We start from the raw sequence: 26,885 nt of genomic DNA, 5'->3' as shown, positions 1-26,885 counted from the left end.
GGGGTCACAAAGAGTCGGGCATGACTGAGCAACTTCATTTCACTTCTTTACCAACTGAGCTTCAGTAACTCCTTTCCCATCTATCTGCTTCTGTCTTATTACAGCACTTTTTTTATTCTGCTTGTCCTGTCAGCATCTGCACAGGTCTTGCCCACAAGTTCCAAGCCTATTAAGGCCCAATGGAGTTCTTTTTCACCTCTTTCATGTGGCTTCCAATACAATGCCTTACACGGGATGGATCTGTGAAGCAGGTTGTCAAGAGGGCTCCAGGAAGGTTTCATGGAAGTGTGCTCTATAGAATCACCTGCTCCCCTCTGCCTCCAGGTCCCCCTGCTGAGTCCAGGCTCTCTTAGGCTACCCCTTCTCTCCCAAGGGAGTCACAGTGCTTTGAGCAACCCTGCAGAGAATATGGTGGTCTACTGAGGACAGCCCTGGATGGAAGGAGGAAATTAAGATCATATTTTTTTCTTAGATGTTCTTTTATCTTTTTTCAAAATACTCCAACAATTGTCCAGCCTTTCAGGCTCAGAAACCTAAACTTCCTTTTCTTGAGGGTAATAAGGACTCAGATGGTCCTCTATGTATACCAAGCTTTCTAGAAAACAAGCCTGAGTCATCATCACTTAACAGATAGAGTACAACTGCCATTTCCTTCCAATTTATCAGCAACTGTTATGTACTTCTGTCCTAGAAAAGGAAATTATTTCTATTTATATTCAGAGTGACAAATCAAATTTGCCATTGGAATCATGAAAAATATATATATGTCTTTGTGATTCAACTGTATGTGTGACTGAGAAAGATTTGACCAAAGCATAGTGTGGAATGAGTCCAGTGTAGGCTCTACACAATGGAACATAACATTTCAAGGGCACAGAGGTGCCACGGTCATGTTCAGGGTACTCAAGAAATGTGGAATGGACAATCTGGGCTAGAAGTCCATATAGTCATTCAGTAAAACTTCCTCCTTTTATAGATAAGGAAAGCCTGGGGAATGTGTGGTAATTGCCAAAGGTCACCAACTGGTTAGGGTCAGAGTCAGATCCAAGATCTCTTGCCTCTCCCACTGCCCTGTCTGCCACACCTGCGACTCCACTCCCTGGGCCACAATTGCTCTTATCAAGGGAGCATTCTCTCCAGCTTCCAGGAGTTCATGCCAAAGGGAGGGAGGAGAGAATCATATGCTGGGCATGGAACCTTTGCGATTTAACATTTGCATGCATAATAAGCTGCATTCAGTGCTTATACTGAGTTGGCCCAAAAGTTTGTTCAAGTTTTTTCCATAGCATTATACAGAAACACACAAACAAACTTTTGGGCCAACTCAAAAGTTTTGTTGATGAAAAAATGCTTTGAAAAACTGTAAAGTATCGTATACAGGTTAGAGTTTTAATGTAATTATTATGTGTTTCTATTCCGGGAGGTTAATTCAACTTTATCATTGGCTATTTTGCTTTCACAGTTAATTGATCTTTATATCTGAAATTGAAATTCAGCCAAAATGAAAACATCTGATTATATTCTTGATTGACCTTAGTGGAATAGTCATCTCCCAGAGGTTGAAGAATGTAACCAGAAGAATTCTAAGACACACTTTTGTCCAAGGAGGAATCGACTGTATGAAAGAGGAGTTTTGAGGAAAAGTATATGTCATCTTAGAGTTTGTGATAGAGAAAGGAAGGATGGTCATACATAGTAGTAGTCAGAATAGGTTAAGTTATACCTGGGTAACAAATAAGTCCTAAAATCTCAGTACGGTTAACACTAATGCAGATTGTTCTAATCACAGGCTTTTTCCACCCACACCTCATGCATTTGTGACCACACTCTCTGGAACACATGACCTCTGAAGTTGCTGCATCAGGGGAACTTGGCAATGATGGTGGCAAACACTGGCCCTTGATTGCATCACCCTAGAGATGTGACAAGTCCTGTCTCACTTCCGGCTCACAGGGCACTAGCTGGAAAAACTGTGTATCTAATCTAACTGCAAGGGAGACAAGGAAATAAAGACAGACACTTATTAATTCACCCCAGAAATGAGACAAATATTTGATGAACATGGTCTACCAAATATATACTCCCTAAATCCCAGGAAAGCAAATATGAAAGTACTTGGAGTATCTCATTTGTATGAAACAAATAGATTCATGGCTTGAAAAAAAGAGAGACTGAAAGGAAATGCACCAAAATAGTAATAATGAATATTTCTAGTTATTCAATTTAAAAGGGGGTGTATTTTCTTCATTTTTTAAAAATTTCCCTGGCAATATTTAATCTGCATGTTTTAGAACCCATAAAAGTAATACAAGCTTTTTTTAACTGAGAAACAAGTTCAGACCAGAGATAAACATGACTCCTATGAAAAAATGACTCAAAAGAAAATGAAATTACTTAAAAATGCAGTTCTAACTAAGCAGTCACAATTAGCCAGAAAGAAGAAAATGAGAAACAGGCCCAAACATGTCTGTTGCCACACAGGAAGCTTTCTGATGAGCTCTGGTTTCTATAGCTTGTCTGTGAAAGACAGAAAAAGGGACACAGAGTCAAGAAAGAAGGCAAGGAGGGGACACAGCCCTATTTACCACCACCCCAAGAGAAGAATGAAAGGGAATTTAGAAACAAGAAAGCACATACATTAGGGAACAAATAAGCTTTATGCAAAGCGAGGAGATCACAGCTAAATAAGGATTTGCTAACCAATCATGAAACTGTCCCTTCCTGACTCTGCCAACTTGAATTTCTCCATCTGGAGAAAGTCACAGCCACCTCTCTGCTCTCTGAGTTCTCAGAGCACCTGCCCAAAGTTTCAGTTCAGTTCAGTTCAGCCGCTCAGTTGTGTCCGATCCCATGGACTGCAACCCACCAGGCTTCCCTGTCCTTCACCAACTCCCAGAGCTTGCTCAAACTCATGTCCATCGAGTCGGTGATACCATCCAACCATTTCATCCTCTGTTGCCCCCTTCTCCTCCTGTCTTCAATCTTTCCCTGAATCAGGGTCTTCTCATCAGGTGGCCAAAGTATTAGAGTTTCACCTTCAGCATCAGTCCTTCCAATGAACACCCAGGACTGATCTCCTTTAGAATGGACTGGTTGGATCTCCTTGCAGTCCAAGGGACTCTCAAGAGTCTTCTCCAACACCATAGCTCAAAAGCATCAGTTCTTCAGCGCTCAGCTTTCTTTATGGCCCAACTCTCAGATCCATACATGACTACTGGAAAAACCATAGCTTTGAAGATACAGACCTTTGTTGACAAAGTAATGTTTCTGCTTTTTAATATGCTGTCTAAGTTGGTCATAACTTTGCTTCCAAAAAGTAAGCGTCTTTTAATTTCATGGCTGCAGTCACCATCTGCAGTGATTTTGGAGCCCAAGAAAATAAAGTCTGTCACTGTTTCCATTGTTTTCTCATCTATGTACCATGAAGTGATGGGATTGGATGCCATGATCTTAGTTTTTTGCTCAAAGTTTGCCCAAAATTAAATGGGTAAAGAGCTTAGTGGGGCCAACACAAGGCCCTGTCTGACAGGTTCTTGCTTTCCTTTCCCTCTAATCTCACCACCTTCTTAGGTCCCTTCCCACCATCAACTCTAGGCTCCAGCCTCAATGCCCTACTTTCATTTCATCATTTGACCCCCACAGCCTTTGTGCTGCCTGGAATATTCCCTCTTCCCTCTCCCATTGAACTACCCACTCCCAATCTCAGACTAGCTCTTCTGTTCGATGCTCTCACAACACTTTTACTCAGTTTGTATAAAGCTGAGCGCCGAAGAATTGATGCTTTTGAACTGTGGTGTTGGAGAAGACTCTTGAGAATCCTTGGACTGCAAGGAGATCCAATCAGTCCATCCTAAAGGAGATCAGGCCTGGGTGTTCTTTGGAAGGAATGATGCTAAAGCTGAAACTCCAGTACTTTGGCCACCTCATGCGAAGAGTTGACTCATTGGAAAAGACCCTGATGCTGGGAGGGATTGGGGGCAGGAGGAGAAGGGGACAACAGAGGATGAGATGGCTGGATGGCATCACTGACTCGATGGACATGAGTTTGGGTGAACTCCGGGAGTTGGTGATGGACAGGGAGGCCTGGCATGCTGCGATTCATGCGGTCACAAAGAGTCAGACACGACTGAGCGACTGAACTGAACTGATCTGAGGGGATTATCGATGAATGCCTTTACTGTCAGCTTCCAGAAGAGTAGAAAATACAGATAGTTTTGCTCGCTGAATGGAATCTCATTTTGTTAATTCCTTTTTCACATACTGGTGAGACACCATAAAAAGATTTTTTTCTTAACCTAACCTTTCTTTATCATAGAGCCAGGTCAGATTTCCCTAGCGGCACAGTGGATAAGAGTCCACCTGCCAATGCAGGGGACATGGGTTGGATCTCTAGTCAGGAAAGATTCCACATGCCTCAGAGCAACTAAGCCTGTGTGCAACAACTACTGAGCCCGCACTCTAGAGCCAGCAAGTCGCAACTAATGAGCGCCCATGCCACAGCTACTGAAACCCGAATGCCTAGCGCCTGTGCTCCACAAGAAAAGTCCCCGCTCCCTGCAACTAGAGAAAGCTCACATCCAAGTGGCAACAAAGACCCATTGCAACCAAAAATAAAATTAAAAAGAGTCAGTAGCACTAGATAGTAGGGTATTTTGAAATCAAGAAACAGTTTTCATTTTTCCTTCCCACTCTCATAATGAGGTCTCTGTGTGACCTTGGGACTTTTTACTTTCCCTCTGAGTGACTTTGTCTTTGATCAAGTAAGAGTTTAATTTAGAGTGTCTGCAGTGCATCCTTCTCCAACATATCTTTCTAGGTCCTTTGACAGACTAACAAGACAAAGCAGAAAAAAGTAGACATCAACAAGGGCAAAAGAAAGGAAGAGGTCACACTAAGAGAAAGAGAGTCCCTCGTGGTTGAGTGAAACTCTGGAAACTCTGGACTCTGAATCCTGTTTCAGCAATTTGGTAACCTCGAAGCCTTGGATAGACTGCTTCAAGTCTCTGGATCTTGACTTCCTCTTCTGTAAATGTGATAAGAGTACTGACCTCATATCACAGGTGTGATTAGAGGATTAAAGGAGATAATGTAGTATAACACCCAGAACATCTAAGACAAGGTTACCTGTTAGATCCTTTCCTCTTTCCCACTAACTGGAATTTAAAAGCAGATTATAGGAGTGGGAAGTGGGAGGGAATATACGTATACTTAGGGCTGATTCATGTTGATATATGGCAGAAACCAACACAATTCTGTGAAGCTATTATCCTCCAATTAAAAATAAATTTAAATTTTAAAAAAGCAGATTACAACTACGTAGGGCATCAGTTAAAACAAAAATCTCTGCATGTGATGGTTTCTGCACACTTTATTTCTCTGAATAGACTTTTCACCTCTTAAAAAGAAATCACTGCATTCCCCGATAATTCACAAAGAGGAGTTACATTTCTCTCTTTGTTCAGACACCCTGTTACATCCCGCTATTTGCAATGATTTTAAAGTTGGTCCCCATGATGCATATAGATGTTTCCCATCTTCAAGGTACAAAAGCAAGAGCATCACTAAAGTCCTCGGCCAGACTCTACCAGGACTATGTACTCGAGTACACCCATCACCTTCACCCCTTTCTTGTATTTCAGAGAAAAAAGTGAGATTTCATTGGAGACGAAGAGAGGGAAGCTATTTCAAACATTTCCTTGTTTATCTTTTTTTTTTTTTTTACAAAGAACCCCAGAATCACTGAATGATAGACTGTTTAAAGCAGGAAAGATCTTTAAGAACAATCCATTTCAGCCCTGTCACTTGGCATTGGTGGTGATAAGAGATAAGCATCCTTCTATATGCAGTGGGAAGAGAAGCCTGGGCTTGGAATCAGAAACCTGAGTTCGAGTGCTGCTTCTGCTGGTTTTGTGACTGTAGGCTGGTCACTTAACCTCTTCAAGAGTCCTCAGCTGTAAAAGGGCGTGGTGATCCATATCTCTCATAGGTAAAGCAGGGAGTCAGCGAGACTGCCTGCGTGAGAGCTCTTTGTGAACTACGTAAAGCAGTTTCCAAATGAAAAGTATCACTGTGACTTTTTGGACCCACAGCCTTCAAGCTCGTAAAATGTATCTACTCACCAACCAAAATACTACATCATCTATCCCACATACCTAATTTTGTGAATCATGAAAGAAAATATACCGATGCCCAGCAAAATACCTGCCACAGAAGAAGTGAGCCATAAAATTTTTTAATGATGTAGGTAAATAGGACTAAAGAAGGATTGTTGAGGTCTCCTCAGAATTAAGAAGTGGGTATAACATGAAACCACCCAAAGTCCCAGTCGCAGGACAACCTCCAAACACTCTTGGGGTTCCATAGGTTTCTCTCTCTGTTTCTGAGAAAGAGGGGCTCTGATGCTGAGACTTACTCACAAGTCAAGTTTTGTTCACATTCACAGAAAAGCAGGTTCCCCAAAACAAAGCAAGGACCTCTCACTCTCTAAACCTCACCCACATTTTTGTTCTTTCTTTGAAAACTGGTTTCGAGGAAAGTCACGTCCTTGAAAAAGACTCCAACCAGAATTGGCTGACTAGAAAAAAACGTTCAAACCCTCCTTGAAGAATTCAACAACCACCTTTGAGGAATTTTCTACAACTGAGATGTGACATCGGCCAGGATGGGCGTTGCCACTGCCAGTACAACCAAGGGTATTTTCCTGGATTACCAAAGAGGTGGTATGTATCCCTCCCAGAAACTGGGTATCTTCAGGGTTTCAGTGGAGGCCTTCGCCTAAAAATGTCCTCCCTATCGAAGTTTCCAATTACTATTTTCATATGAACGATATTTTCTCCAGTGAACTAAAGTGTTACAGTAATGACTATACAGGTTCCCAAGAAACAGAATCCATCATTAGCACTGTTATTATTTTTGTTTAGTCGCATCTCCATAGCAGCCCACATTTACAATGTGCTTTGCAATTGTTTCTTAGTAATAGTTCTCACAAGATCTGTAGGAGGCAAGAGGGGGTGATCGGGGTTAATATTTCTGTGTTGCCTGAAGGGAAGCACGTGCATGTATGTGTGCTCAGTCATGTCCAACTCTCAGCGACCCCATGGACTATAGCCTGCCAGGCTGTTCTGTCCATGAGACTTCCCAGGCAAGAATACTGAAGTGGATTGCAATTTCCTTCTCCAGGGGATCTTTCCGACCAGGGATCAAGGCCACTTCTTTTTTACCATTGAGCCACCAGGGGAGCCCAAAGGGAAGATGTAGAGAATTGGCTGCCATCACTGTCCACAAAAGGATCCATTCTGAGATCCCCAAGCTGGACCCCAGCCTGGTCCTACATTTACATTGCCTGCATCCAGGATTGGCTTCCCTGGTGACTCAGATAGTAAAGAATCCACCTGCAACTCGGAAGACCTGGGTTCAATCCCTGGGCTGGAAAGTTCCCCTGGAGGAGGGCGTGGCAACCCACTCCAGTATTTTTGCCTGGAGAATCCTCAGGGACAGAGGAGCCTGGTGGGCTACATTCCATGGGGTCACAAAGAGTCAGACACAACCGAGCGACTAAGCACAGCACAGCATCCAGGATACCATTTATTTCTGTGGCTCTTGTTCATAACTATTATAACACCAGGTCTATGACCAGGAGGAACTGAACTGAGCTACAGAATCAGAACCAGAGACTTTGCACCTAGGACAGACCTTAATGATCACAAAATCAGCCTTATCATTTACAAGTAACAAAACCAAACAGCATACCTTACTCACACTTTACTTCTGGTTCTGAGCTTTTTTGCTTTTCAATAACATGTTGCACTTTGGTGCCTTGCCTTTCTTTCTTTACCTTTTTTTTAAAATTCCTCCTTGACTCTCCCCATCCATTTCTTTTATTTAAAATTATGTGGCTTAAACTCCAACCAGGAAAACGGAAACATTTATCTGCTGAGTCTGGTGTTCTGCCACCTGAATTGGGCCATCTTCAGGATACTTAAAAAGTCTTTGATGATAACAGCCAGGCAACACTGAATCAGTTTCATGCATAAGAATTCCTCCTTCCTTTCTCCCAATCATTTTTTTTTGGGGGGGGGGGGCATGCCATATGGCATGCGTGATCTTAGTTCCCCAACCAGGGATCAAACCCATGCCCCCTGCTGTGGAACTGTGGAGTCTTAACCCTTAACCACTGGACCACCAGGGAAGTTCACCCAATCTTCCTTGAATCCAGGTACTCCCTGAGTCTCCAGCTATCCTAATATACCTTGGGTTTAACCTAGAGAAACTAGACTTCTCCTTGGGCTCTGGTAGAAGGTAACTTTGCTGTAACATGAGCCAGGGCATAGAGTTTTCTCATAAAGCTCTGTCACTTCTGTCTGAAACAGACTGACAGTATTCAGAGGAGTAAAAGGATTGACTTTTGTGGTTGACTGTCGATTTTCCGTCTTCTACCCTGTCCTAAGGGAGCTTGTCTTCCCACACTCATTCGAGTGATTTATGGCTACTCAAGCAAACGTCCCTCTTTAGAAAAGATGGATAGGCTTCCCTCAAGACCCACTCCTTAGCTACCAGGGGCTGTCAAGTATTCCATCAATTCATACTCAGCCCCTGGGTGCAATAAACGAATTAAGCCGAAACACAAGCTTCTAAGCACCCCTCCAACTCTAACCATCTACAATTCTGCTTTGAGGACTTTTCCCTCCCTCCCCCACCAAATACTTTTAGAAATTTAAATATCTTGCTCTTTCCCCCTTTTTCTAAGACCACACGTTTAAAATTGTTAACAGCAAAAGCAATAAATAAATGAATCAAGTCAGAAACTCCTGGAATCTCTAGGAATTTTTCCTGGAAACACTATATTCAAGTATATAATTTGTCATTATTTGGACCGGTATAGGTTGAATGAACTTACATACAAAACAGAATTCTTGTAAATTCTGAGTGACGCAATCGCAATCGTGGCCACGCCCACTCCGGAGCAGACAAAAGGCGAAGTAGCCTGACTCAGTTCAAGCCTCCACGCGAAGACGAGGGAGCCAGTCATCTCATTGTTGCTAGCTCGGTTCAGCAAAGGTATCGTCCTTATCACATGTTTGGCTCTTATAGTATTTTTTGCTTTTCCTCCTTGGCTGTGATCTCTCAAATTGCCCTCCCTGAAGTTTAAGCCTCTTCCTTCCTTTGCCGTCCCTCTCTGGTTTGGCGGGTGAATTAGAATCATAGTCAGATTTCAGAAAATAATTCTCTCTCTGCTGGAGGGAAATTGAGCAACAGAGGAACTGGTTTCCTGTGAGAGCAGGAGATTACAGCCAAGCCTTCCTTTGGGGGTACTCTCTGCTATCAAAAACTATTCAGAGAAAACTGGGAATTTCTAACTCTTTCTCTCTCTTGCAACTGTATAAATTAAATATTTCATGCTTGTTGAGGTTTTTTACTTATTCAAATTTTCATCAAATGCCTACCAAATGCAATGCATTCGGTTGGATGCCTAAGAGATACTGAGATTCTAACAGAAGTTTACAGTCTAGCAGAGGAGGCAAATACAAATGCAGATCATTCAAAGGGAGTGAAAAGAAGAATGCTGGGTGTGAGCTCAGTCATTAAGTGTCTTAGAAGGGAGGTGGTTCCCCTTGCAGGTGTCTTATTCACACAATGGCCAGACTGACAGCTACTGGTGTTTTCTGTTGCAGAAGTGAAGATGGCCAAAGTCCCTGACCTCTTTGAAGACCTGAAGAACTGTTACAGGTAGGAAAGAGATTCTGTCTCTTGTGACTTAATGAGGGAAGCAAGGCACATTAGAATCCAGCTAGGAGGGATTTGCCAGGGAGTCCAGTGGCTAAGACTGTGTGCTCCCAATGCAGGGGACCCAGGATTCCATCCCCTGGTCAGGGAACTAGATCCCACATGCTGCAATTAAGACCTGGCTGAGCCAAGTAAATAAAATAAATATTTTTTAAAAAGAAAGAAAGAATTCAGCTAGGATTACAGTAACTATCAATGGGGCAAGACCAGCAGAGGCTGTAGAGATGTGTTCTATCTCTGAAGTCAGGGCAGATTCAGAGAAGACTCAGGGAAATTAAGCATCTAGTAGGTAAACTAAGATGAAATTGTTGACAGGGAGATGGCCATTTTAGAAAGATTACTTTTAAGGTCTCCTGACTCCTAGCAGTTCTCAACATCTACTTAGACCCAGCTTCATTCAAATTCACATGCCCTGCTACAGTAATAGATTGTCAGAAAGAGAAACCTTTCTTAGGAAAACTTCTTGTTCTCAATCTGGAATGGGAAATGGCTTCACAGCAATTTGAGCATGTGAAACCTACGCAGTCAGTCTCATTCAGATGCAAAAGAAAGATAATAAATAAAAAGTTTAACTTGTAGAATACCTTAAACAGATGCAGTGTTCCACATTACCTACACACTAACACAAAGTAGACAATGGAAATGTTGCCTGCATGTTTTGCAAAGTATAAATTATTAAATCTGTTTTAGTGAATACATGAAAGCAAAGTGTAACAAATAACCTATTTGATTCAAATTCAGATGAAGTGCTTCAAAAGGATTTCTCTCTTAAGTTTAAATTTTTTCCCTGAAATTCAATTACCACTCTTCAATCCGTTAGCCAAGCCTCATTTATTTGTTTGTTTTGGTTAAGGGGGAGCTAATTTAAAAAAATTTTTAATTGAAGTATAGCTGGCTTACAAAGTTGTGTTAGTTTCAGGTGTACAGCAAAGTGATTCAGTTATATATGTATATATGTATTTCAGATTATATTCCATTATAGGTTACAGTACCTGTGCTATACAGTAAATTGGCCAAGCCTCATTTTTACAAGTAAAGTTCAAGGCCTGGCCTGATGATTACTAATTTCAGATTATCAGGTACAAATTACTGTATGGATGTGTATGCATATCCTTAATTTTCAAAGATGACAATAATGGCTATGTATGTGTGTTACCCAAAGCTAGTTTGGTTATTAAAATATGTTGCCCAGTGAATGTAGTGATATAACAAACAGAATTAAATTCTCATCATCTTGTTTAACAGTGAAAATGAAGACTACAGTTCTGAAATTGACCACCTCTCTCTCAATCAGGTAAGCAAATCACTGTAATTCTTAGGAGATTGCTATCCTTACACAGTATTTTCTCTACTAGAACAGCAACAGCTTGAATCTTAGATGCGTTTGTTTTGCCTTCACTAGAAGTCCAGAGAGATTCATTTCTTCATGATAAGTGAGGCCAGCTCCTTCTCTAGACTAACAGCTGATGGCACCCTTCATCTCAGTGGATTTTCCCAGAACAGAGCAGAACGAACCTGAAACTCCAAGAATGAAATCTCCTGGGTCAGCCTTCCCTCAGAAAGTTGCTTATGCCCTCCCGGGCCAGCCCCCTTGGGCTACTTCCCCAGGGGTCTTAAATGATATGTTGTGGATATCCTCTCTAACATCCGCTCCAGAGATTAGAGATCGCTTTCTAGATCTAATAGTCCGTGAAGCTGAGGTGGAGGAAGCAGGCCAACTGAAAGTAAAAAATCTGCAGTCATTCAGATGCTGTGTTATTTCGCTAAGAGACCACAAAACAGTATAGGTCCTGCTTTGTGTGTCTTTGATAGTGACTCTAAAAGTTGTATCTGTATCTAAAGGAGTATTCCTAAAATATTTGAGCCTTGTCAAGTAGACGTTTAACCTTCTGGGAAGAACTAACAGGAAGGCTAAGTCACTCACTAGCATCACTTGAAGACCTGTCTCATCACAACATCTTTTTTTTTTTTTTACTGAAGTGTAGTTGATTTACAATTCCATGTTAGCTGCAGGAGTAGAGTACAGTGATACATTTTTTTCTGATGGTTTTCTAATATAGGTTATTACAAGATACTGAATATAATTTCCTGTGTTATATAGTAAATCTTTGTTGCTTATCTATTTTATGCATAGTAGTTTGAATTTACTAATCTCATATCCCTAATTCATCCCTCCTCACCTTCCCTCTCCCCTTTGGTAACCATTAAGTTTGTTTTCTATGTCTGTGAGTCTATTGCTGATCTGTATATGGGTTCATTTGTATTTTCAAGTTATTTTTTAAATAATTTTATTTATTTATGTTTGACTGTTCTGGGTCACTGCTGCGCAGGCTTTTTTCTAGTTGCGGCGAGCAGTGGCGACTCTTTGTTGCGGTGCTCGGGCTTCTCCATGGGGTGGCTTCTCTTGCTGCAGAGCATGGGCCCTAGAGCGCAAGGGCTTCAATAGCCGTGGCGTGTGAGCTCAGTAGTTGTGGTTCCCGGGCGCTAGAGCACAGGCTCAACAGTTGTGGCGTAGGGGCTTAATTGCTCCACAGAGCTTCCTGTGGAAGTGAGCCTTGTTAGGGGGATTCTTTACCACTGAGCCACCAGGGAAGCCATGTATTATTTTTTAGATTCTACATGTAAGTGATATCATACAGTATTTGTCTTTCTCTGACTTACTTCACTAAGTATAACAAGGTCTCATTTTTGAGTCTGAAGAGGGATGACAAAAAACCTTGCCAAGATCACATCCTTTGAGGGAAATCCTAAAAGGAGAGGTGGGAGGAAAGGGGGAAAGGGGAGGGATACAGAGGAAAGGGGGAAGGAGAGGGGGGGAGGGAAAGTCCAATAAAACGTGGATCGCCAAGGCCAAAATGGCCACTCTTCTCTCTAAGACTGTTGAATAAAACTCCTACTGTAAAGGAGTCTTGTTCACTGGCCTCTCTGTTTCTATTTTCCTTCATCGCAGAAGTCCTTCTATGATGCAAGCTATGAGCCACTTCGTGAGGACCAGATGGATAAGTTTATGTCCCTGGATACCTCGGAAACCTCTAAGACATCCAGGCTTAGCTTCAAGGAGAATGTGGTGATGGTGGCAGCCAGTGGGAAGATTCTGAAGAAGAGACGGTTGAGTTTAAATCAGTTCATCACCGATGACGACCTAGAAGCCATTGCCAATAATACAGAAGAAGGTAAGGGGTCAAACACAATAATATCCTTGTTTTCTGTTTTCAAGAAAATGCAGACAGCAGAGTACAGGGGAAAATAAAACCTAAAATCAGAGTAACAAGAGGGCAACCACCCATTTGTCTGATAATTATAAGAAATAAAATTAATTTTTATCCTTCTGCAAAGGGCAGAGAGCAGTAGGTGCTTGAGCTTTGCATATGTGCTCACAGGCTTACTTGGTGGCCATATGATTAAGTCATGTGACTTCTAGCCTATTGGCAGAAAGTAATTATATACCGTTAGTGAGTGACCTCTTAAAGTTATGCTATTCCACATACTAGTTATGTCTTGGGCAAGTTACTTAACCTTTCTGTGCTTCGGTCTCCTCTACTGTAAATGGAGTTAATCTAAGCCCCTACTTGTTGTGAAGATTACATGAGTCAACACTTGCTAGCTTCTGAACTAAAATAATGCCTGGCGCATAGAAAATACCTAATAAATGTTCGCTATTATTGTTATTATTACTTTTGCTAATACTACAGACACTACTAACTTATTAATGATTGCATTGTCTCTAACCTTCAAACAACCCTGCATTCTCATTTTATATGTGAGGAAACTAAGCTCAGTGAGATAGCGACTTGCCCAAAATCTCACAGTGTGTAAGGGTAGAGCATCAAATCATATCACTTCTACCTGACTATAGATGTCATGAGTTTTCTCCCATGCTTTTTCTGTACAAGCCTCTTCATGAATTATAAATCTAATATTTTTAAAGTAACAGTTGATCACACGTGTTCACCTAGAAAATTAGAAAATACAAGAAAAAAAATTAAAATTACTCACACCACCCCACAGAGTTTACCACTGCTAGCACTACATTACTTTCCTTACAGTCTTTTCTGTAATAAATCTTGATTTCTGCCATCATATATTTCCTCAGTGATAAAAGATTCCTGGAAGTAAAATTATTCAGAGCCATGAAGATTTGTAAAGCTTTGAAACATACCACCGTTCAGAAAGGTGGTAGATAGAAAAAAAAAAACTTTTAAAAACTTTTTTAAAGCAAAAAGATGGCAGACATTTATACTGGCACCTCAGTGACATATAAAATTTTTAGTGGATTCTTTTCTCAGGGTGCATTCATTTGAAAATGTAGTTGAAGAATACAAGGAGTCTTCCCAGTTACTTCCAAACCTTCAAACAACCAAAAAAGTTGTACATGTGATCTCTTAAAAAAAAAAAACCTCCATTGCCTGAAGAATCAAAGTTTTTAGAGATAAGTAACCACAGGGGAGCCTGGTGGGCTTCCATCTCTGGGGTCGCACAGAGTCGGACACGACTGAAGTGACTTAGCAGCAGCAGCAGCAGCAACCACAGGGGTAATCCTGGAATCAATTCCACTGGTAGGGTGATTTCACTTCTGTGTCAATTTCCTCACCTCCCTTGGGATATTCTTCAGGTGCCTTCAATAACTACTTTGTATGCTTGTATTAGAGCAGATACATCATCTGTGTTTGTACTTGGACATTAATCTAAGCTTGTAATAATGGTTTTAGAAATCATCAAGCCCAGATCAGCACATTACAGCTTCCAGAGTAACGTGAAATACAACTTTATGAGAGTCATCCACCAGGAATGCATCCTGAACGACGCCCTCAATCAAAGTATAATTCGAGATATGTCAGGTCCATACCTGACGGCTGCTACATTAAATAATCTGGAGGAGGCAGGTAAATGGACAATTCTTTCATCTCCCCATCTTTAAAAAAAAAAAATGATTTTTTTTTAAATTTATTTATTTTTGGCTGTGCTGGGTCTTCATTGCTGCAAGAGCTTTTCTCTAGTTGTGGGGAGCAGGGCCTACTCTCTAGTTGCAGTGCTCTGGCTTCTCATTATGGTAGCTTCTCTTGTTGGAGAGCATGGGGTTATAGGTGACTCAGCCTTCAGCAGTCGCAGCACAAGGGCTCAATAGTTGTGGTTCCTGGGCTCTCAAGCAGTGGCTAAATAGTTGTCCACCACATGTGAGATCTTCCCGGACCAGGGATCGAACCCTTGTCTCTCGCATTCACAGGCAGATTCTTTTACCATTGAGCCACCAGGGAAGCCCTCTTCTCACCTATTTATTTCTACATTTCTTTTAAGCTTTCTGCTTTTAAAGAATAAACCTTTCTAGATTCCTGGCTTTGCGCATGAAGCACATCACCCCTGGTTTAAAAAAACTTCTGGGTTAAGCCAGAAACTTCAGCCAAATCTGAAAGCTTTAACAGTGTCCTAGCTCTGAAAGCACTAAGTGCAGTAAAAAGCTTTCTGAGGTATTATCTCCCTTGGTTCTCTGAGACACTCTTATCCTCAGATTTTAAAGGTAAGGAAACTGAGTCTCAGAAATATATAATGACTTACCCAGATTTACTCAGAAGCCAATGAGAAGCCTGCTGATCAAACTTCCTAATAACACCACACTAGAAAGAATCCTTATCTTTGATAACATAATTGTGAGGCAAAGCACCCAATAATTTTAAAGGGAAAAAAAAAAAAAACAAAAAAACAGGAAGATTTGCATGTGTTCTGAAGAATGAAATTTAGGATCCAAGAAATTTTGTTACGCCGAGCCAGCTTCCATGTTGCACATATTTTTAGCTTAAGGACATGTCATCAGTAAACAAAATGATTTCCAGAGATCAAAAGAGGTAACTCTGTGCTAACAAGCAGGGCTGTTTCTGATTGGATATATTTCAGCTAACATGCTTTCTACTCTATGACATTCACAAATTATCTTGTGTTCTACAAAATAAATTGTTTTCCTACTTGATATTATTTCACATAATTTTCCCATATATGGACAGAGTATATGTTATTTGCCATTTTTAATGGCGCTAGGATATTCAGTCATGTTGCTATGCAGGTGTCCAGGGTTTCCTCTAAATAATTCAGTTGCACATGTCTTTGTATAAATTATTTCTTTTCCTATGAGGGTATTTCTTTGGAGCATATTCCAAATGCTGGATTTCTAGGCATAAATAATTTTACAGCTCTTATTAAGCATTGTTCTCTAAGGAAAGCTGAACTGCTTTTCACTATTCTTAGCAACATATGAATGGATCAGCTTCCCTAAATCTCCCCATTTTACTCATGACTTTACAAATTCCAGGGTCTTATCCCATTAACATAATTATAAGAGATTCAATAATACTCCACCCGCAAGCATTTGTTCAACATAGAAAATTCTGAAGTCATTAGGTATTTACTTGCCTAGTAAATATGGCAGACATTGTGAGGGATACAAAGATATATCAATATAAATTCCATTTCTGAGCTTCAGGTACTTACATCATAGTTGGGGACATAACTACACACACACACACACACACACAGCATCTTCATGAACACTTGATTTTATACAAATACAATGGATTTACTTTCTTTTTTGGCTTTTCTCTTTGCCAGTGAAATTTGACATGGTTGCTTATGTATCAGAAGAGGATTCTCAGCTTCCTGTGACTCTAAGAATCTCAAAAACTCAACTGTTTGTGAGTGCTCAAAATGAAGACGAACCTGTCTTGCTAAAGGTCAGTTGTTCCCAGTCTCCAATTTACCTTCATTTACAGCCCATGCATTTGTAGATGATCCCAAGAGGCAGACACCCATAGCAGGATGACCCAGTTCTTTCCTTCCTACCACAGTTTCACCTGCCTATCTACCTTCCCATCCTACTTCTGACCCACTATCCCCAGAGGCAGTTCTAGGCAGGATCTGTGAGACAGCAAGATGGAGCAAGATGGCAGTGGCAAAGTTCATAAAAGGGAAATTGCCTTCTTCTTGCTCTTTTCCCTGCCTGATCCTTATTCACCTCCCATTCCTGGGCATCTATTTATTCCATCCCTCTTTGAGCTTTACTGACACTTATCTGACGTACGTGACAGTAGGCGTTAGGACGATGGAGACTGCCTCTAAGAAACTCAGTAAGCCACTGAGATTAGGGAGGATGAATCACCTGTCGAAGGGTACAAAGCAAAAAGCTGTGAGCCAAGCCCCAAACCCTGGCCTTCTGACTCCACCTCCTCCCTCTCTTCATTGGTGCCAGCTTTCTGTGTCATCAGCCTCATCTCCACTACCACCTTCCCATCCGAACATAAAGACATAAACACATGCCCACTACAGCCAAATGTTTCTCCACTGACTAGTAGATGACTCTTATTTACTAAATGTATAATTCACCACCCAGTCCCTCCCTAACTAGGATTTATGTGGATGCATGTGTTTCTTTCCTGGATCAAGTGAGATGAAAGTGATGTCTACAGAGTAGGGCAGTAGCTTCAATCGTGAATTCATTCAACAAACGTTGTTTATTGAGAGCCTTCTGGTTTTCAAGCAGAGTGTCAAACAGCTCAGTAGACAGTAGAGAGCCAAAGTCTTATAGAACTCAATCTTCCAAGGGACACAGACAGTAGATGAGCCAAATGACCAGCAAAAAAAGGGCAAGATGCTGTAAAGCCAATGACCAGTGTGCTGAGATAGAGAAAATAGGACTGTACTGTTTAGACAGAGCTCCCTGTGAGATGAGAGCTGTCAATAGAAAGGAGTATGCCATCAAAGGGGTGATGGGGCGAGCATTCCAAATAGAGGGGTCTGAGTGCACCTAGCCCTAGACCTTCAAGAGGTTACAGGCGAGTTTTAAAGATCAGAAGGAACACCCAAGGATCTGGAAGCTAGGGTACCCTGCGAAAGAGGAACGATAAGTAGAGGAAAGGAATTCAAACTGAGAAGTGTCCTGTTTTTGTATATTTTTTCTAACTTGGAGAATAGAATAGGAAGGAGGCAATAGAGTCCAATTAGGATGCTGTAATAACAGTTGGGGTGAGTGAGGAGAATTGTGAGACAAGTGAAAAGAAGGAGACAGAATCTGGTTATATTTTGGAAATTGAACCAACAGAAGGAAGAGGGGAGATTCCATTTACTGAGATAGGGGGGAAAAAACAGGAGAAAAATAGGTTTGGAAAATAAAATCCTTGTTGACATTGAAAACCCCAGGGAAACCTCAAAAGGATGTTTAGTTCTTTTAGATTAAAAGAACAGAGAAGCATCTCAAGTTAGAATTTGAATTTTGTTTTTCCATGAAAGCACTTTTAGACTTTTCTCATACTCACAAGAGGCGTATGATCTAAAGAGATTACAACTGTCAAAAAATTGTCTTGAAAGGATTGCCTTTCAAAGGATTGCATATCAAAGGACTGCTGATATGCCTGGGAAGTTGTGTGTTGAGGTGGGTTTTTTTTTTTTTTTACTTTCAATTGTTGACTTAAATACAGAGATAAACACACCTGAATTCTAAATTATTTTCCCAAAGTATGCTTTGGACATTTAGAGGTCAAAAGGTTTTCAGGGCTTAGAGTCATCAGTGCTCAGATTTGAGCACTAATTTGATAATGCTTTATGCCCGTGTTAGAGGCGATGTTTCACCCTACCTGCCAGGATACAGCGAGACACTAGTGTACTTGGCAATCTTCATGATGAAATTGGATTTCTCTCCACTTAACTAAGGAAATTAATTATTATGAATAGATGGGGCCATACATCTAATAGGCATGTAATGAACACTTTGGGAATGAACAAATGAAGAACTTGTATCATCATGTTACATAGTCATAGTCCTAAAGTGCTGTGTTTCTCACGAAGGCCAAATGCCAAAGGATTGAGGTCACTTCTTTTTTTAGCATCTTCTTGTTCTCTAACAGATCTTTGTTCTCTGTATCCTAGGAGATGCCCGAGACACCCAAAATCATCAAAGATGAGACCAACCTCCTCTTCTTCTGGGAAAAGCATGGCTCTATGGACTACTTCAAATCCGTTGCCCATCCAAAGTTGTTTATTGCCACAAAGCAAGAAAAATTGGTGCACATGGCAAGTGGGCCGCCCTCGGTCACTGACTTTCAGATATTGGAAAAATAGCCTTGACTGTGCACTCTACTTACTTGTAAAGTGGCGACCATCCGTATGTACTATGTACATGAAGGAGTCGAGCCCTTCACTGTTAGTCACTCGCTGAGCATGTGCTGAGCCTTTGTAATTCTAAATGAATGTTTACTCTCTTTGTAAGAGAGAACACAAAGTCCAACACTAACATATAATGTTGCTTGTCATTTAAAGAACACCCTATACTTTGCAAACTACCAATCAATTTAATTATTATTCTGCACAATAATCTTGGGAGGACTGAGGCTACTATCTGTGGCTACAAAAGGTTCTTTCCATATTATAGATGAGTAAACTAAGGCATAAGAATACTAATACCCATGACAGCAGTTGGAATAAGCCGTGGACACACAATTTCATTCCAACTGCTCAGCTTCTACTTTTAAGCCACTGATGGACCCTTTATCAAATACTATAAGTTTCTGGGGTCTCAGTTTGCTGCTGCTGCTGCTGCTAAGTCACTTCAGTCGTGTCCGACTCTGTGCGACCCCAGAGACGGCAGCGCAGCAGGCTCCCCCGTCCCTGGGATTCTCCAGGCAAGAACACTGGAGTGGGTTGCCATTTCCTTCTCCAATGCATGAAGTGAAAAGTGAAAGGGAAGTCGCTCAGTCGTGTCCGACTTTTAACGACCCCATGGACTGCAGCCTACCAGGCTCCTCTGTCCGTGGGATTTTCCAGGCAGGAGTACTGGAGTGGGGTGCCATTGCCTTCTCTGGGGTCTCAGTTTGACCATCTTCAAAATCAAGGTAATGATGACTATAGCCCTCCTACCTCAACAGTATTTTATGCCAATGAGTTCATTTAAGTAAAATTTTTCTTGAAGCTGAGCCTCAAGAAGAATGCAAAGCATGAAATGTTATTTTAAGTTATTATTTATATGCATATATATTTATAAGCATTATTTCTAAGATATTATTATTTATAACATATTATTATATTTATGGCAATTCCTTGCAATCTCTGAGTATGAACAGGTATCTTCAATAATAGTAGTCAGTGTTTTCCAGGCTGAGTGAGTCCGAGGTACTAACGCACTTTGGTTCAAAGTGCCTTTTCCATTGTCATGAACTTCTGTGTTATGTGATTATGATAATAAATTTATATTAATTGCCTTGTTTGTCTGAGATGGTAATTGGCCAAAATCTTTCACTCCTCTGCCTTTAAACTTGATTTGGCATTCTTGTGTTATTCAATTTCATCTGCTATCAAATCCTACTAGCTAAAATGGGATAAACTTAACTTTGGCAACCATGAAACAAGCATTATCTAAACTTTTGTTTCTGGAACATAAGCAATGTTCCGTCTAGGTTCTAAAAGTTATGATCCAATCATAGTGTTACTTTACCATCAATAATGAGAACTGACACATTATCAATCATAATTGAATAAAGCTTAAAAAAAATAAATCTGGCACATTTTAACCATTAGTTTACTTCATGGTATAATTAGGAACAGATGATAAGAATTCATAAAAATAACTATAATTAGTATTACTTTACAAAACTAAACCCAGATTTTATGCTTTTTCTCTCCTCTTTGTTAGCTTGTCAGTATGCATAAATGGCATTAGGAATGATAATATTCCCTGGTTCATTTAAAACTTGTATTAAACACAGCATGTGTGTTCATGTGTTTATACAAATTCACACATTAAGAACCATATTAAAGACTAATGAATCCTTTTGAAAAGCATGCATACAAAGTATGTTGAGTTGGAAAAAGTTGACACCAAGAGATCTTGGAATTAGATGTGGGAATTAATGGGGAAGGAGTAGTTCAAGATGATTCGCAGTTTCCCGCTATTGGAGAGTGGATGAGCTCAGTTCAGTTCAGTTGCTCAGTCATGTCCGACTCTTTGCAACCCCATGGACTGCAGCACACCAGGCTTCCCTGTCCATCACTAACTCCCGGAGTTTACTTAAACTCATGTCCATTGAGTTGGTGATGCCATCCAACCATCTCATCCTCTATCGTCCCCTTCTCCTCCTGCCTTCAATCTTTCTCAGCATCAGGGTCTTTTCAGATGAGTCACCTCTTCGCATCAGGTGGCCAAAGTATTGGAGTTTCAGCTTCAACATCAGTCCTTCCAGTGAATATTCAGGACTGATTTCCTTTAGGATGGACTGGTTGGATCTCCTTGCAGTCCAAGGGACTCTCAAGAGTCTTCTCCAATACCGCAGTTCAAAAGCATCAATTCTTCAGCACTCAGCTTTCTTCACAGTCCAACTCTCACATCCATATATGACAACTGGAAAAACCAAAGCTTTGACTAGATGGAACTTTGTTGGCAAAGTAATGTCTCTGCTTTATAATATGCTGTCTAGGTTGGTCAGAACTTTTCTTCCAAGGAGCAAGCGTCTTTTAATTTCATGGCTGCAGTCACCATCTGCAGTGATTTTGGAGCCCAAAAAAATAAAGTCTCTCACTGTTTCCACGGTTTCCCCATCTATTTGCCATGAAGTGATGGGACCAGATGCAATGATCTTAGTCTTCTGAGTGTTGAGCTTTAAGCCAACTTTTTCATTCTCGTCGTTCACTTTCGTCAAGAGGCTCTTAGTTCTTCACTTTCTGCCATAAGGGTGGTGTCATCTGCATATCTGAGGTTATTGATATTTCTCCCAGCGATCTTGATTCCAGCTTGTGCTTCATCCAGCCCAGCATTTCTCATGATGTACTCTGCATATAAGTTAAATAAGCAGGGTGACAATATACAGGCTTGACATACTCCTTTCCTGATTTGGAACAGTCTGTTCCACGTCCAGTTCTAACTGTTGCTTCCTGACCTGCATACAGATTTCTCAGGAGACAGGTCAGGTAGTCTGGTATTCCCATCTCTTTAAGAATTTTCCACAGTTTGTTGTGATCCACACAGTCAAAGGTTTTGGCATAGTCAATAAAGCAGAAGTAGATGTTTTTCTGGAACACTCTTGCTTTTTCAATGATCCAAGAGATGTTGGCAATTTGATCTCTGGTTCCTCTGCCTTTTCTAAATCCAGCTTGAACATCTGGAAGTTCACAGTTTACATACTGTTGAAGCCTGGCGTGGAGAATTTTGAGCACTACTTTGCTAGCATGTGAGATGAGTGCAATTGTGCAGTAGTTTGAGCATTCTTTGGCACTGCCTTTCTTTGGGATTGGAATGAAAACTGACCTTTTCCAGTCCTGTGGCCACTGCTGAGTTTTCCAAATTTACTGACATATTGATTGCAGCACTTTCACAGCATCATCTTTTAGGATTTGAACGAGCTCAACTGGAATTTCATCACCTTCACTAGCTTTGTTCGTAGTGATGCTTCCTAAGGCCCACTTGACTTCTCATTACAGGATGTCTGGCTCTAGGTAAGTGATCACACCATCCTGATTATCTTTTTTGTATGGTTCTTTTGTGTATTCTTGCCACCTCTTCTTAATATCTTCTGCTTCTGTTAGGTCCATACCATTTCTGTCCTTTATTGTGCCCATCTTTGCATGAAATATTCCCTTGGTATCTCTAATTTTCTTGAAGAGATCTCTAGTCTTTCCCATTCTATTGTTTTCCTCTATTTCTTTGCATTGATCACTGAGGAAGGCTTTCTTATCTCTCCTTGCTATTCTTTGGAACTCTGCACTCAAATGGGTATATCTTTCCTTTTCTCCTTTGCTTTTGGCTTCTCTTCTTTTCACAGCTATTTGTAAGGCCTCCTCAGACAACCATTTTTTCCTTTTTGCATTTCTTTTTCTTGCGGATGGTCTTAATCACTCACTGCTTTCTGTACAGTGTCACGAACCTCTGTCCATAGTTCTTCAGGCACTCTGTCTATCAGATCTAATCCCTTAAATCTATTTCTCACTTCCACTGTTTAATCATAAGGGATTTGATTTAGGTCATACCTGAATGATCTGGTGGTTTTCCCTACTTTTTTCAATTTAAATCTGAATTTGGCAATAAGGAGTTCATGATCTGAGCCACAGTCAGCTCCCGGTCTTGTTTTTGCTGACTGTATAGAGCTTCTCCATCTTTGGCTGCAAAGAATATAATAAATCTGATTTCAGTACTGAGCATCTGATGATGTCCATGAGTAGAGTCTTTTCTTGTGTTGTTGGAAGAGAGTGTTTGCTATGACCAGTGCATTCTCTTAGCAAAACTCTATTAGCCTTTCCCTGCTTCATTCTGTACTCCAAGGCCAAATTTGCCTTTACTCCAGGTATCTCTTGACTTCCTACTTTTGCATTCCAGTCCCCTACAATGAAAAGGACATCTTTTTTGGGTGTTAGTTCTAGAAAGTCTTATAGGTCTTCATAGAAGCATTCAATTTCAGGTTCTTCAGCATTACTGGTCAGGGAATAGATTTGGATTACTGTGATATTGAATGGTTTGCCTTGGAAACAAACAGAGATCATTCTGTTGTTTTTGAGATTGCATCCAAGTACTGCATTTCAGACCCTTTTGTTGACTATGATGGCTACTCCATTTCTTCTAAGAGATTCTTGCACACAGTAGTATATAATGGGCATCTGAGTTAAAGTCACACAGTCCACTCCATTTTAGCTCGCTGATTCCTAAAATGTCAACATTCACTCTTGCCATATCCTATTTGACCACTTCCAATTTGCCTTGATTCATGGACCTAACATTCCAGGTTCCTATGCAATATTGCTCTTTATACCATCAGACTTTACTTCCATCACCAGTCACATCCACAGCTGGGTGTTGTTGTTGCTTTGGCTCCATCTCTTCATTCTTTCTGGGGTTGTTTCTCCACTGATCTCCAGTAGCATATTGGGCACCTACCGACCTGGGGAGTTTATCTTTCAGTGTCCTATCTTTTTGCCTTTTCATACGGTTCATGGGGTTCTCAAGGCAAGAATACTGAAGTGATTTGCCATTCCCTTCTCCAGTGAACCACATTTTGTCAGAGCTCTCCACCATGAGCCGTCCATCTTGGGTGGCCCTACACAGCATGGCTAATAGTTTCATTGAGTTAGACAAGGATATGGTCCATGTGATTAGATTGGTTAGTTTTCTGTGACTGTGGTTTTCAGTCTGTCTTCCATCTGATGGAGAAGGATAAAAGGCTTATGGAAGCTTGCTGATGGTGGAGACTTACTGAGGGGGAAACTGGGTTTTGTCCTGATGGGGAGGGCCATGCTCAGTAAATCTCTAATCCAATTTTCTGTTGATGGCTGGGGCTGTGTTCCCTTCCTTTTATCCACCTGGGGCCAAACTATGGTGGAGGTAATGAAGATAATGGTGACCTCCTTCAAAAGGTCCCATGCACACATTGCTACACTGGAGTGGCAGCTGAGCAGCACCGGAGCAGTGGCTGCAGGGCGCTGGAGCGACTTTGAGGAAATATCCCATGTCCAAGCACAAAGAAGCTCCAGCAAGACTGTAGGAAGGGCAAAGTCACATTTAGAATCAAATCTCACACCCACCAGAGATGCTTAGTTCAGTTCAGTTGCTCAGTCGTGTCCAACTCTTTGCGACCCGATGAATTGCAGCACCCCAGGCCTCCCTGTCCATCATCAACTCCCAGAGTTCACCCAAATTCATGTCCATCGAGTCAGTGATGCCATCCAGCCATTTCATTCTCTGTCATCCCCTTCTCCTCCTGTCCCCAATCTCTCCCAGCATCAGACTTTTCCAATGAGTCAACTCGTCACATGAGGTGGCCAAAGTACTGGAGTTTCAGCTTTAGCATCATTCCTTCCAATGAACACCCAGGACTGATCTCCTTTAGAATGGACTGGTTGGATCTCCTTGCAGTCCAAGGGACTCTCAAGAGTCTTCTCCAATACCACAGTTCAAAATCATCAATTCTTCAGAGCTCAGCTTTCTTTACAGTCCAACTCTCACATCCATACATGACCACTGGAAAAACCATAGCCTTGACTAGACAGACCTTTGTTGGCAAAGTAATGTCTCTGCTTTTCAATATGCTATCTAGGTTGGTCATAACTTTCCTTCCAAGGAGTAAGTGTCTTTTAATTTCATGGCTGCAATCACCATCTGCAGTGATTTTGGAGCCCCCAAAAATAAAGTCTGACACTGTTTCCACTGTTTCCCTATCTATTTCCCAGGAAGTGATGGGACCAGATGCCATGATCTTAGTTTTCTGAATGTTCAGCTTTAAGCCAACTTTTTCAGTCTCCACTTTCACTTTCTTTTTTTTTTTTAATTTTATTTTTAAACTTTACATAATTGTATTAGTTTTGCCAAATATCAAAATGAATCCGCCACAGGTATACATGTGTTCCCCCATCCACTTTCACTTTCATCAAGAGGCTTTTTAGTTCCTCTTCACTTTCTGCCATAAGGGTGGTGTCATCTGCATATCTGAGGTTATTGATATTTCTCCCAGCAATCTGGATTCCAGCTTGTGCTTCATCCAGCCCAGCGTTTCTCATGATGTACTCTGTGTACAAGTTAAATAAGCAGGGTGACAATATACAGCCTTGACGTACTCCTTTTCCTATTTGGAACCAGTCTGTTGTTCCATGCCCATTTCTAATTGTTGCTTCCTGACCTGCATATAGGTTTCTCAAGAGGCCCTCAGGTGGTCTGGTATTCCCATCTCATTCAGCATTTTCCACAGTTTATTGTGATCCACACAGTCAAAGGCTTTGGCATAGTCTATAAAGCAGAAATACATGTTTTTCTGGAACTCTCTTGCGTTTTCGATGATCCAGCAGATGTTGGCAATTTGATCTCTGGTTCCTCTGCCTTTTCTAAAACCAGCTTGAACATCTGGAAGTTCACAGTTCACGTATTGCTGAAGCCTGGCTTGGAGAATTTTGAGCATTACTTTACTAGCGTGTGAGATGAGTGCAGTTGTGTGGTAGTTTGACCGTTCTTTGGCATTGCCTTTCTTTGGGATTGGAATGAAAACTGACACTGGCTGTGATGGACCATGCGGCAGAAGCACACCAGCTGCGACGGACCTCGCAGAAGCGTGGCCGAGAGGAACTACCCCATGTCCAAGAGATGCTCAGAGGGCTCAAAAAAACCTTGTGCACACCAGGACCCAGAGACCCCACAGAGACTGAGATAGAACTGTGTTTGAGTGTCTCCTGCAGAGGTACGGGTCAGCAGTGGACTACAACAGGGCAGGGGCTCTGGGTAAAGCAGACCTGGGTATGGCATAAGCCCTCTTGGAATAGGTTGCCATTAACCCCACAATAGAGACACCAGAACTTACACAGGACTGGAGAAGATTCTTAGAGGGCACAAACAGAAACTTGTGTGCACCAGGACCCAGGAGAAAGGAGCTGTGACCCAAAAGAGACTGACCCAGACTTGCCCATGTGTATTCAGGAGTCTCTTACAGAGGCATGGGTCGGCGGTGGCCTGATGCAGGGTTGTGAGCACTGAGTGTAGTGGGTGAGCAGTGGTGTCTTAATCAGTATTTTTGGTGGAAATACTTCGCAGGTGGCTTAGTGGTAAAGAATCCACCTGCCAATCTGGGAGATGCAGGACACATGAATTCAATCCCTGGATGGGGAAGATCCCCAGGAGGAAGAAATAGAAACCCACTCCAGCATTCTTGCCTGGAGAATCCCATGGACAGAGGAGCCTGGCAGGCTGCAATTCATGGGGTCATAAGGGTTGGACACCAGTGAACAACTGAGCACGCATGGAGTGCTAAGCTCCAGGATAAAACATAATGAGTACCATTTTAGATACATGATTTTAGCTAATGGCAGGACACCCAGGTAAAATGAGCAGATGATGATGTGTCTGGAACTCAAGAGAAGTTAGAACTAGATACAGATTTGGAAGATGTCAGTAGGTTTATAGTAGGTAAAATCTTAAAAGTGACATCAGAGAGAGAAGAATATGATGAACACTGTTAGTAGTCCACACAATCACCATCTCCCCTTCTTCCTTACTGACAGGATGCTAACTTCATTCAGAAGGAAATATGTCTCTTTTTTTATAAAGAGAAGTTTTAACACAATTTTTTTTTAATTGTAGAAACTAATGCAAGGAAAATACTGCC

The 26,885-nt window shown here is 41.4% G+C and overlaps 1 protein-coding gene across 1 annotated transcript; it reads left to right on the top strand.

Moving 5' to 3' along the window:
- Positions 1 to 9,001: 9,001 nt before the first annotated feature.
- Positions 9,002 to 19,991, top strand: IL1A (interleukin 1 alpha). Its single transcript, XM_055539101.1, has 7 exons — positions 9,002 to 9,057; positions 9,672 to 9,726; positions 11,029 to 11,077; positions 12,734 to 12,956; positions 14,493 to 14,666; positions 16,381 to 16,502; positions 18,691 to 19,991. The coding sequence occupies exons 2-7, from the start codon at positions 9,680 to 9,682 to the stop codon at positions 18,880 to 18,882; spliced, it is 807 nt and encodes a 268-aa protein (XP_055395076.1). The 5' UTR covers positions 9,002 to 9,057; positions 9,672 to 9,679; the 3' UTR covers positions 18,883 to 19,991.
- The last annotated feature ends 6,894 nt before the right edge of the window (positions 19,992 to 26,885 follow it).

Source organism: Bubalus kerabau, chromosome 11 (assembly GCF_029407905.1).
Source record: "Bubalus kerabau isolate K-KA32 ecotype Philippines breed swamp buffalo chromosome 11, PCC_UOA_SB_1v2, whole genome shotgun sequence".
In the NCBI taxonomy this organism is placed as follows: Eukaryota; Metazoa; Chordata; class Mammalia; order Artiodactyla; family Bovidae; genus Bubalus; species Bubalus kerabau.
The sequence above is the reverse complement of the archived record's forward strand: the minus strand, read 5'-3'. Positions and strand labels throughout refer to the sequence as shown.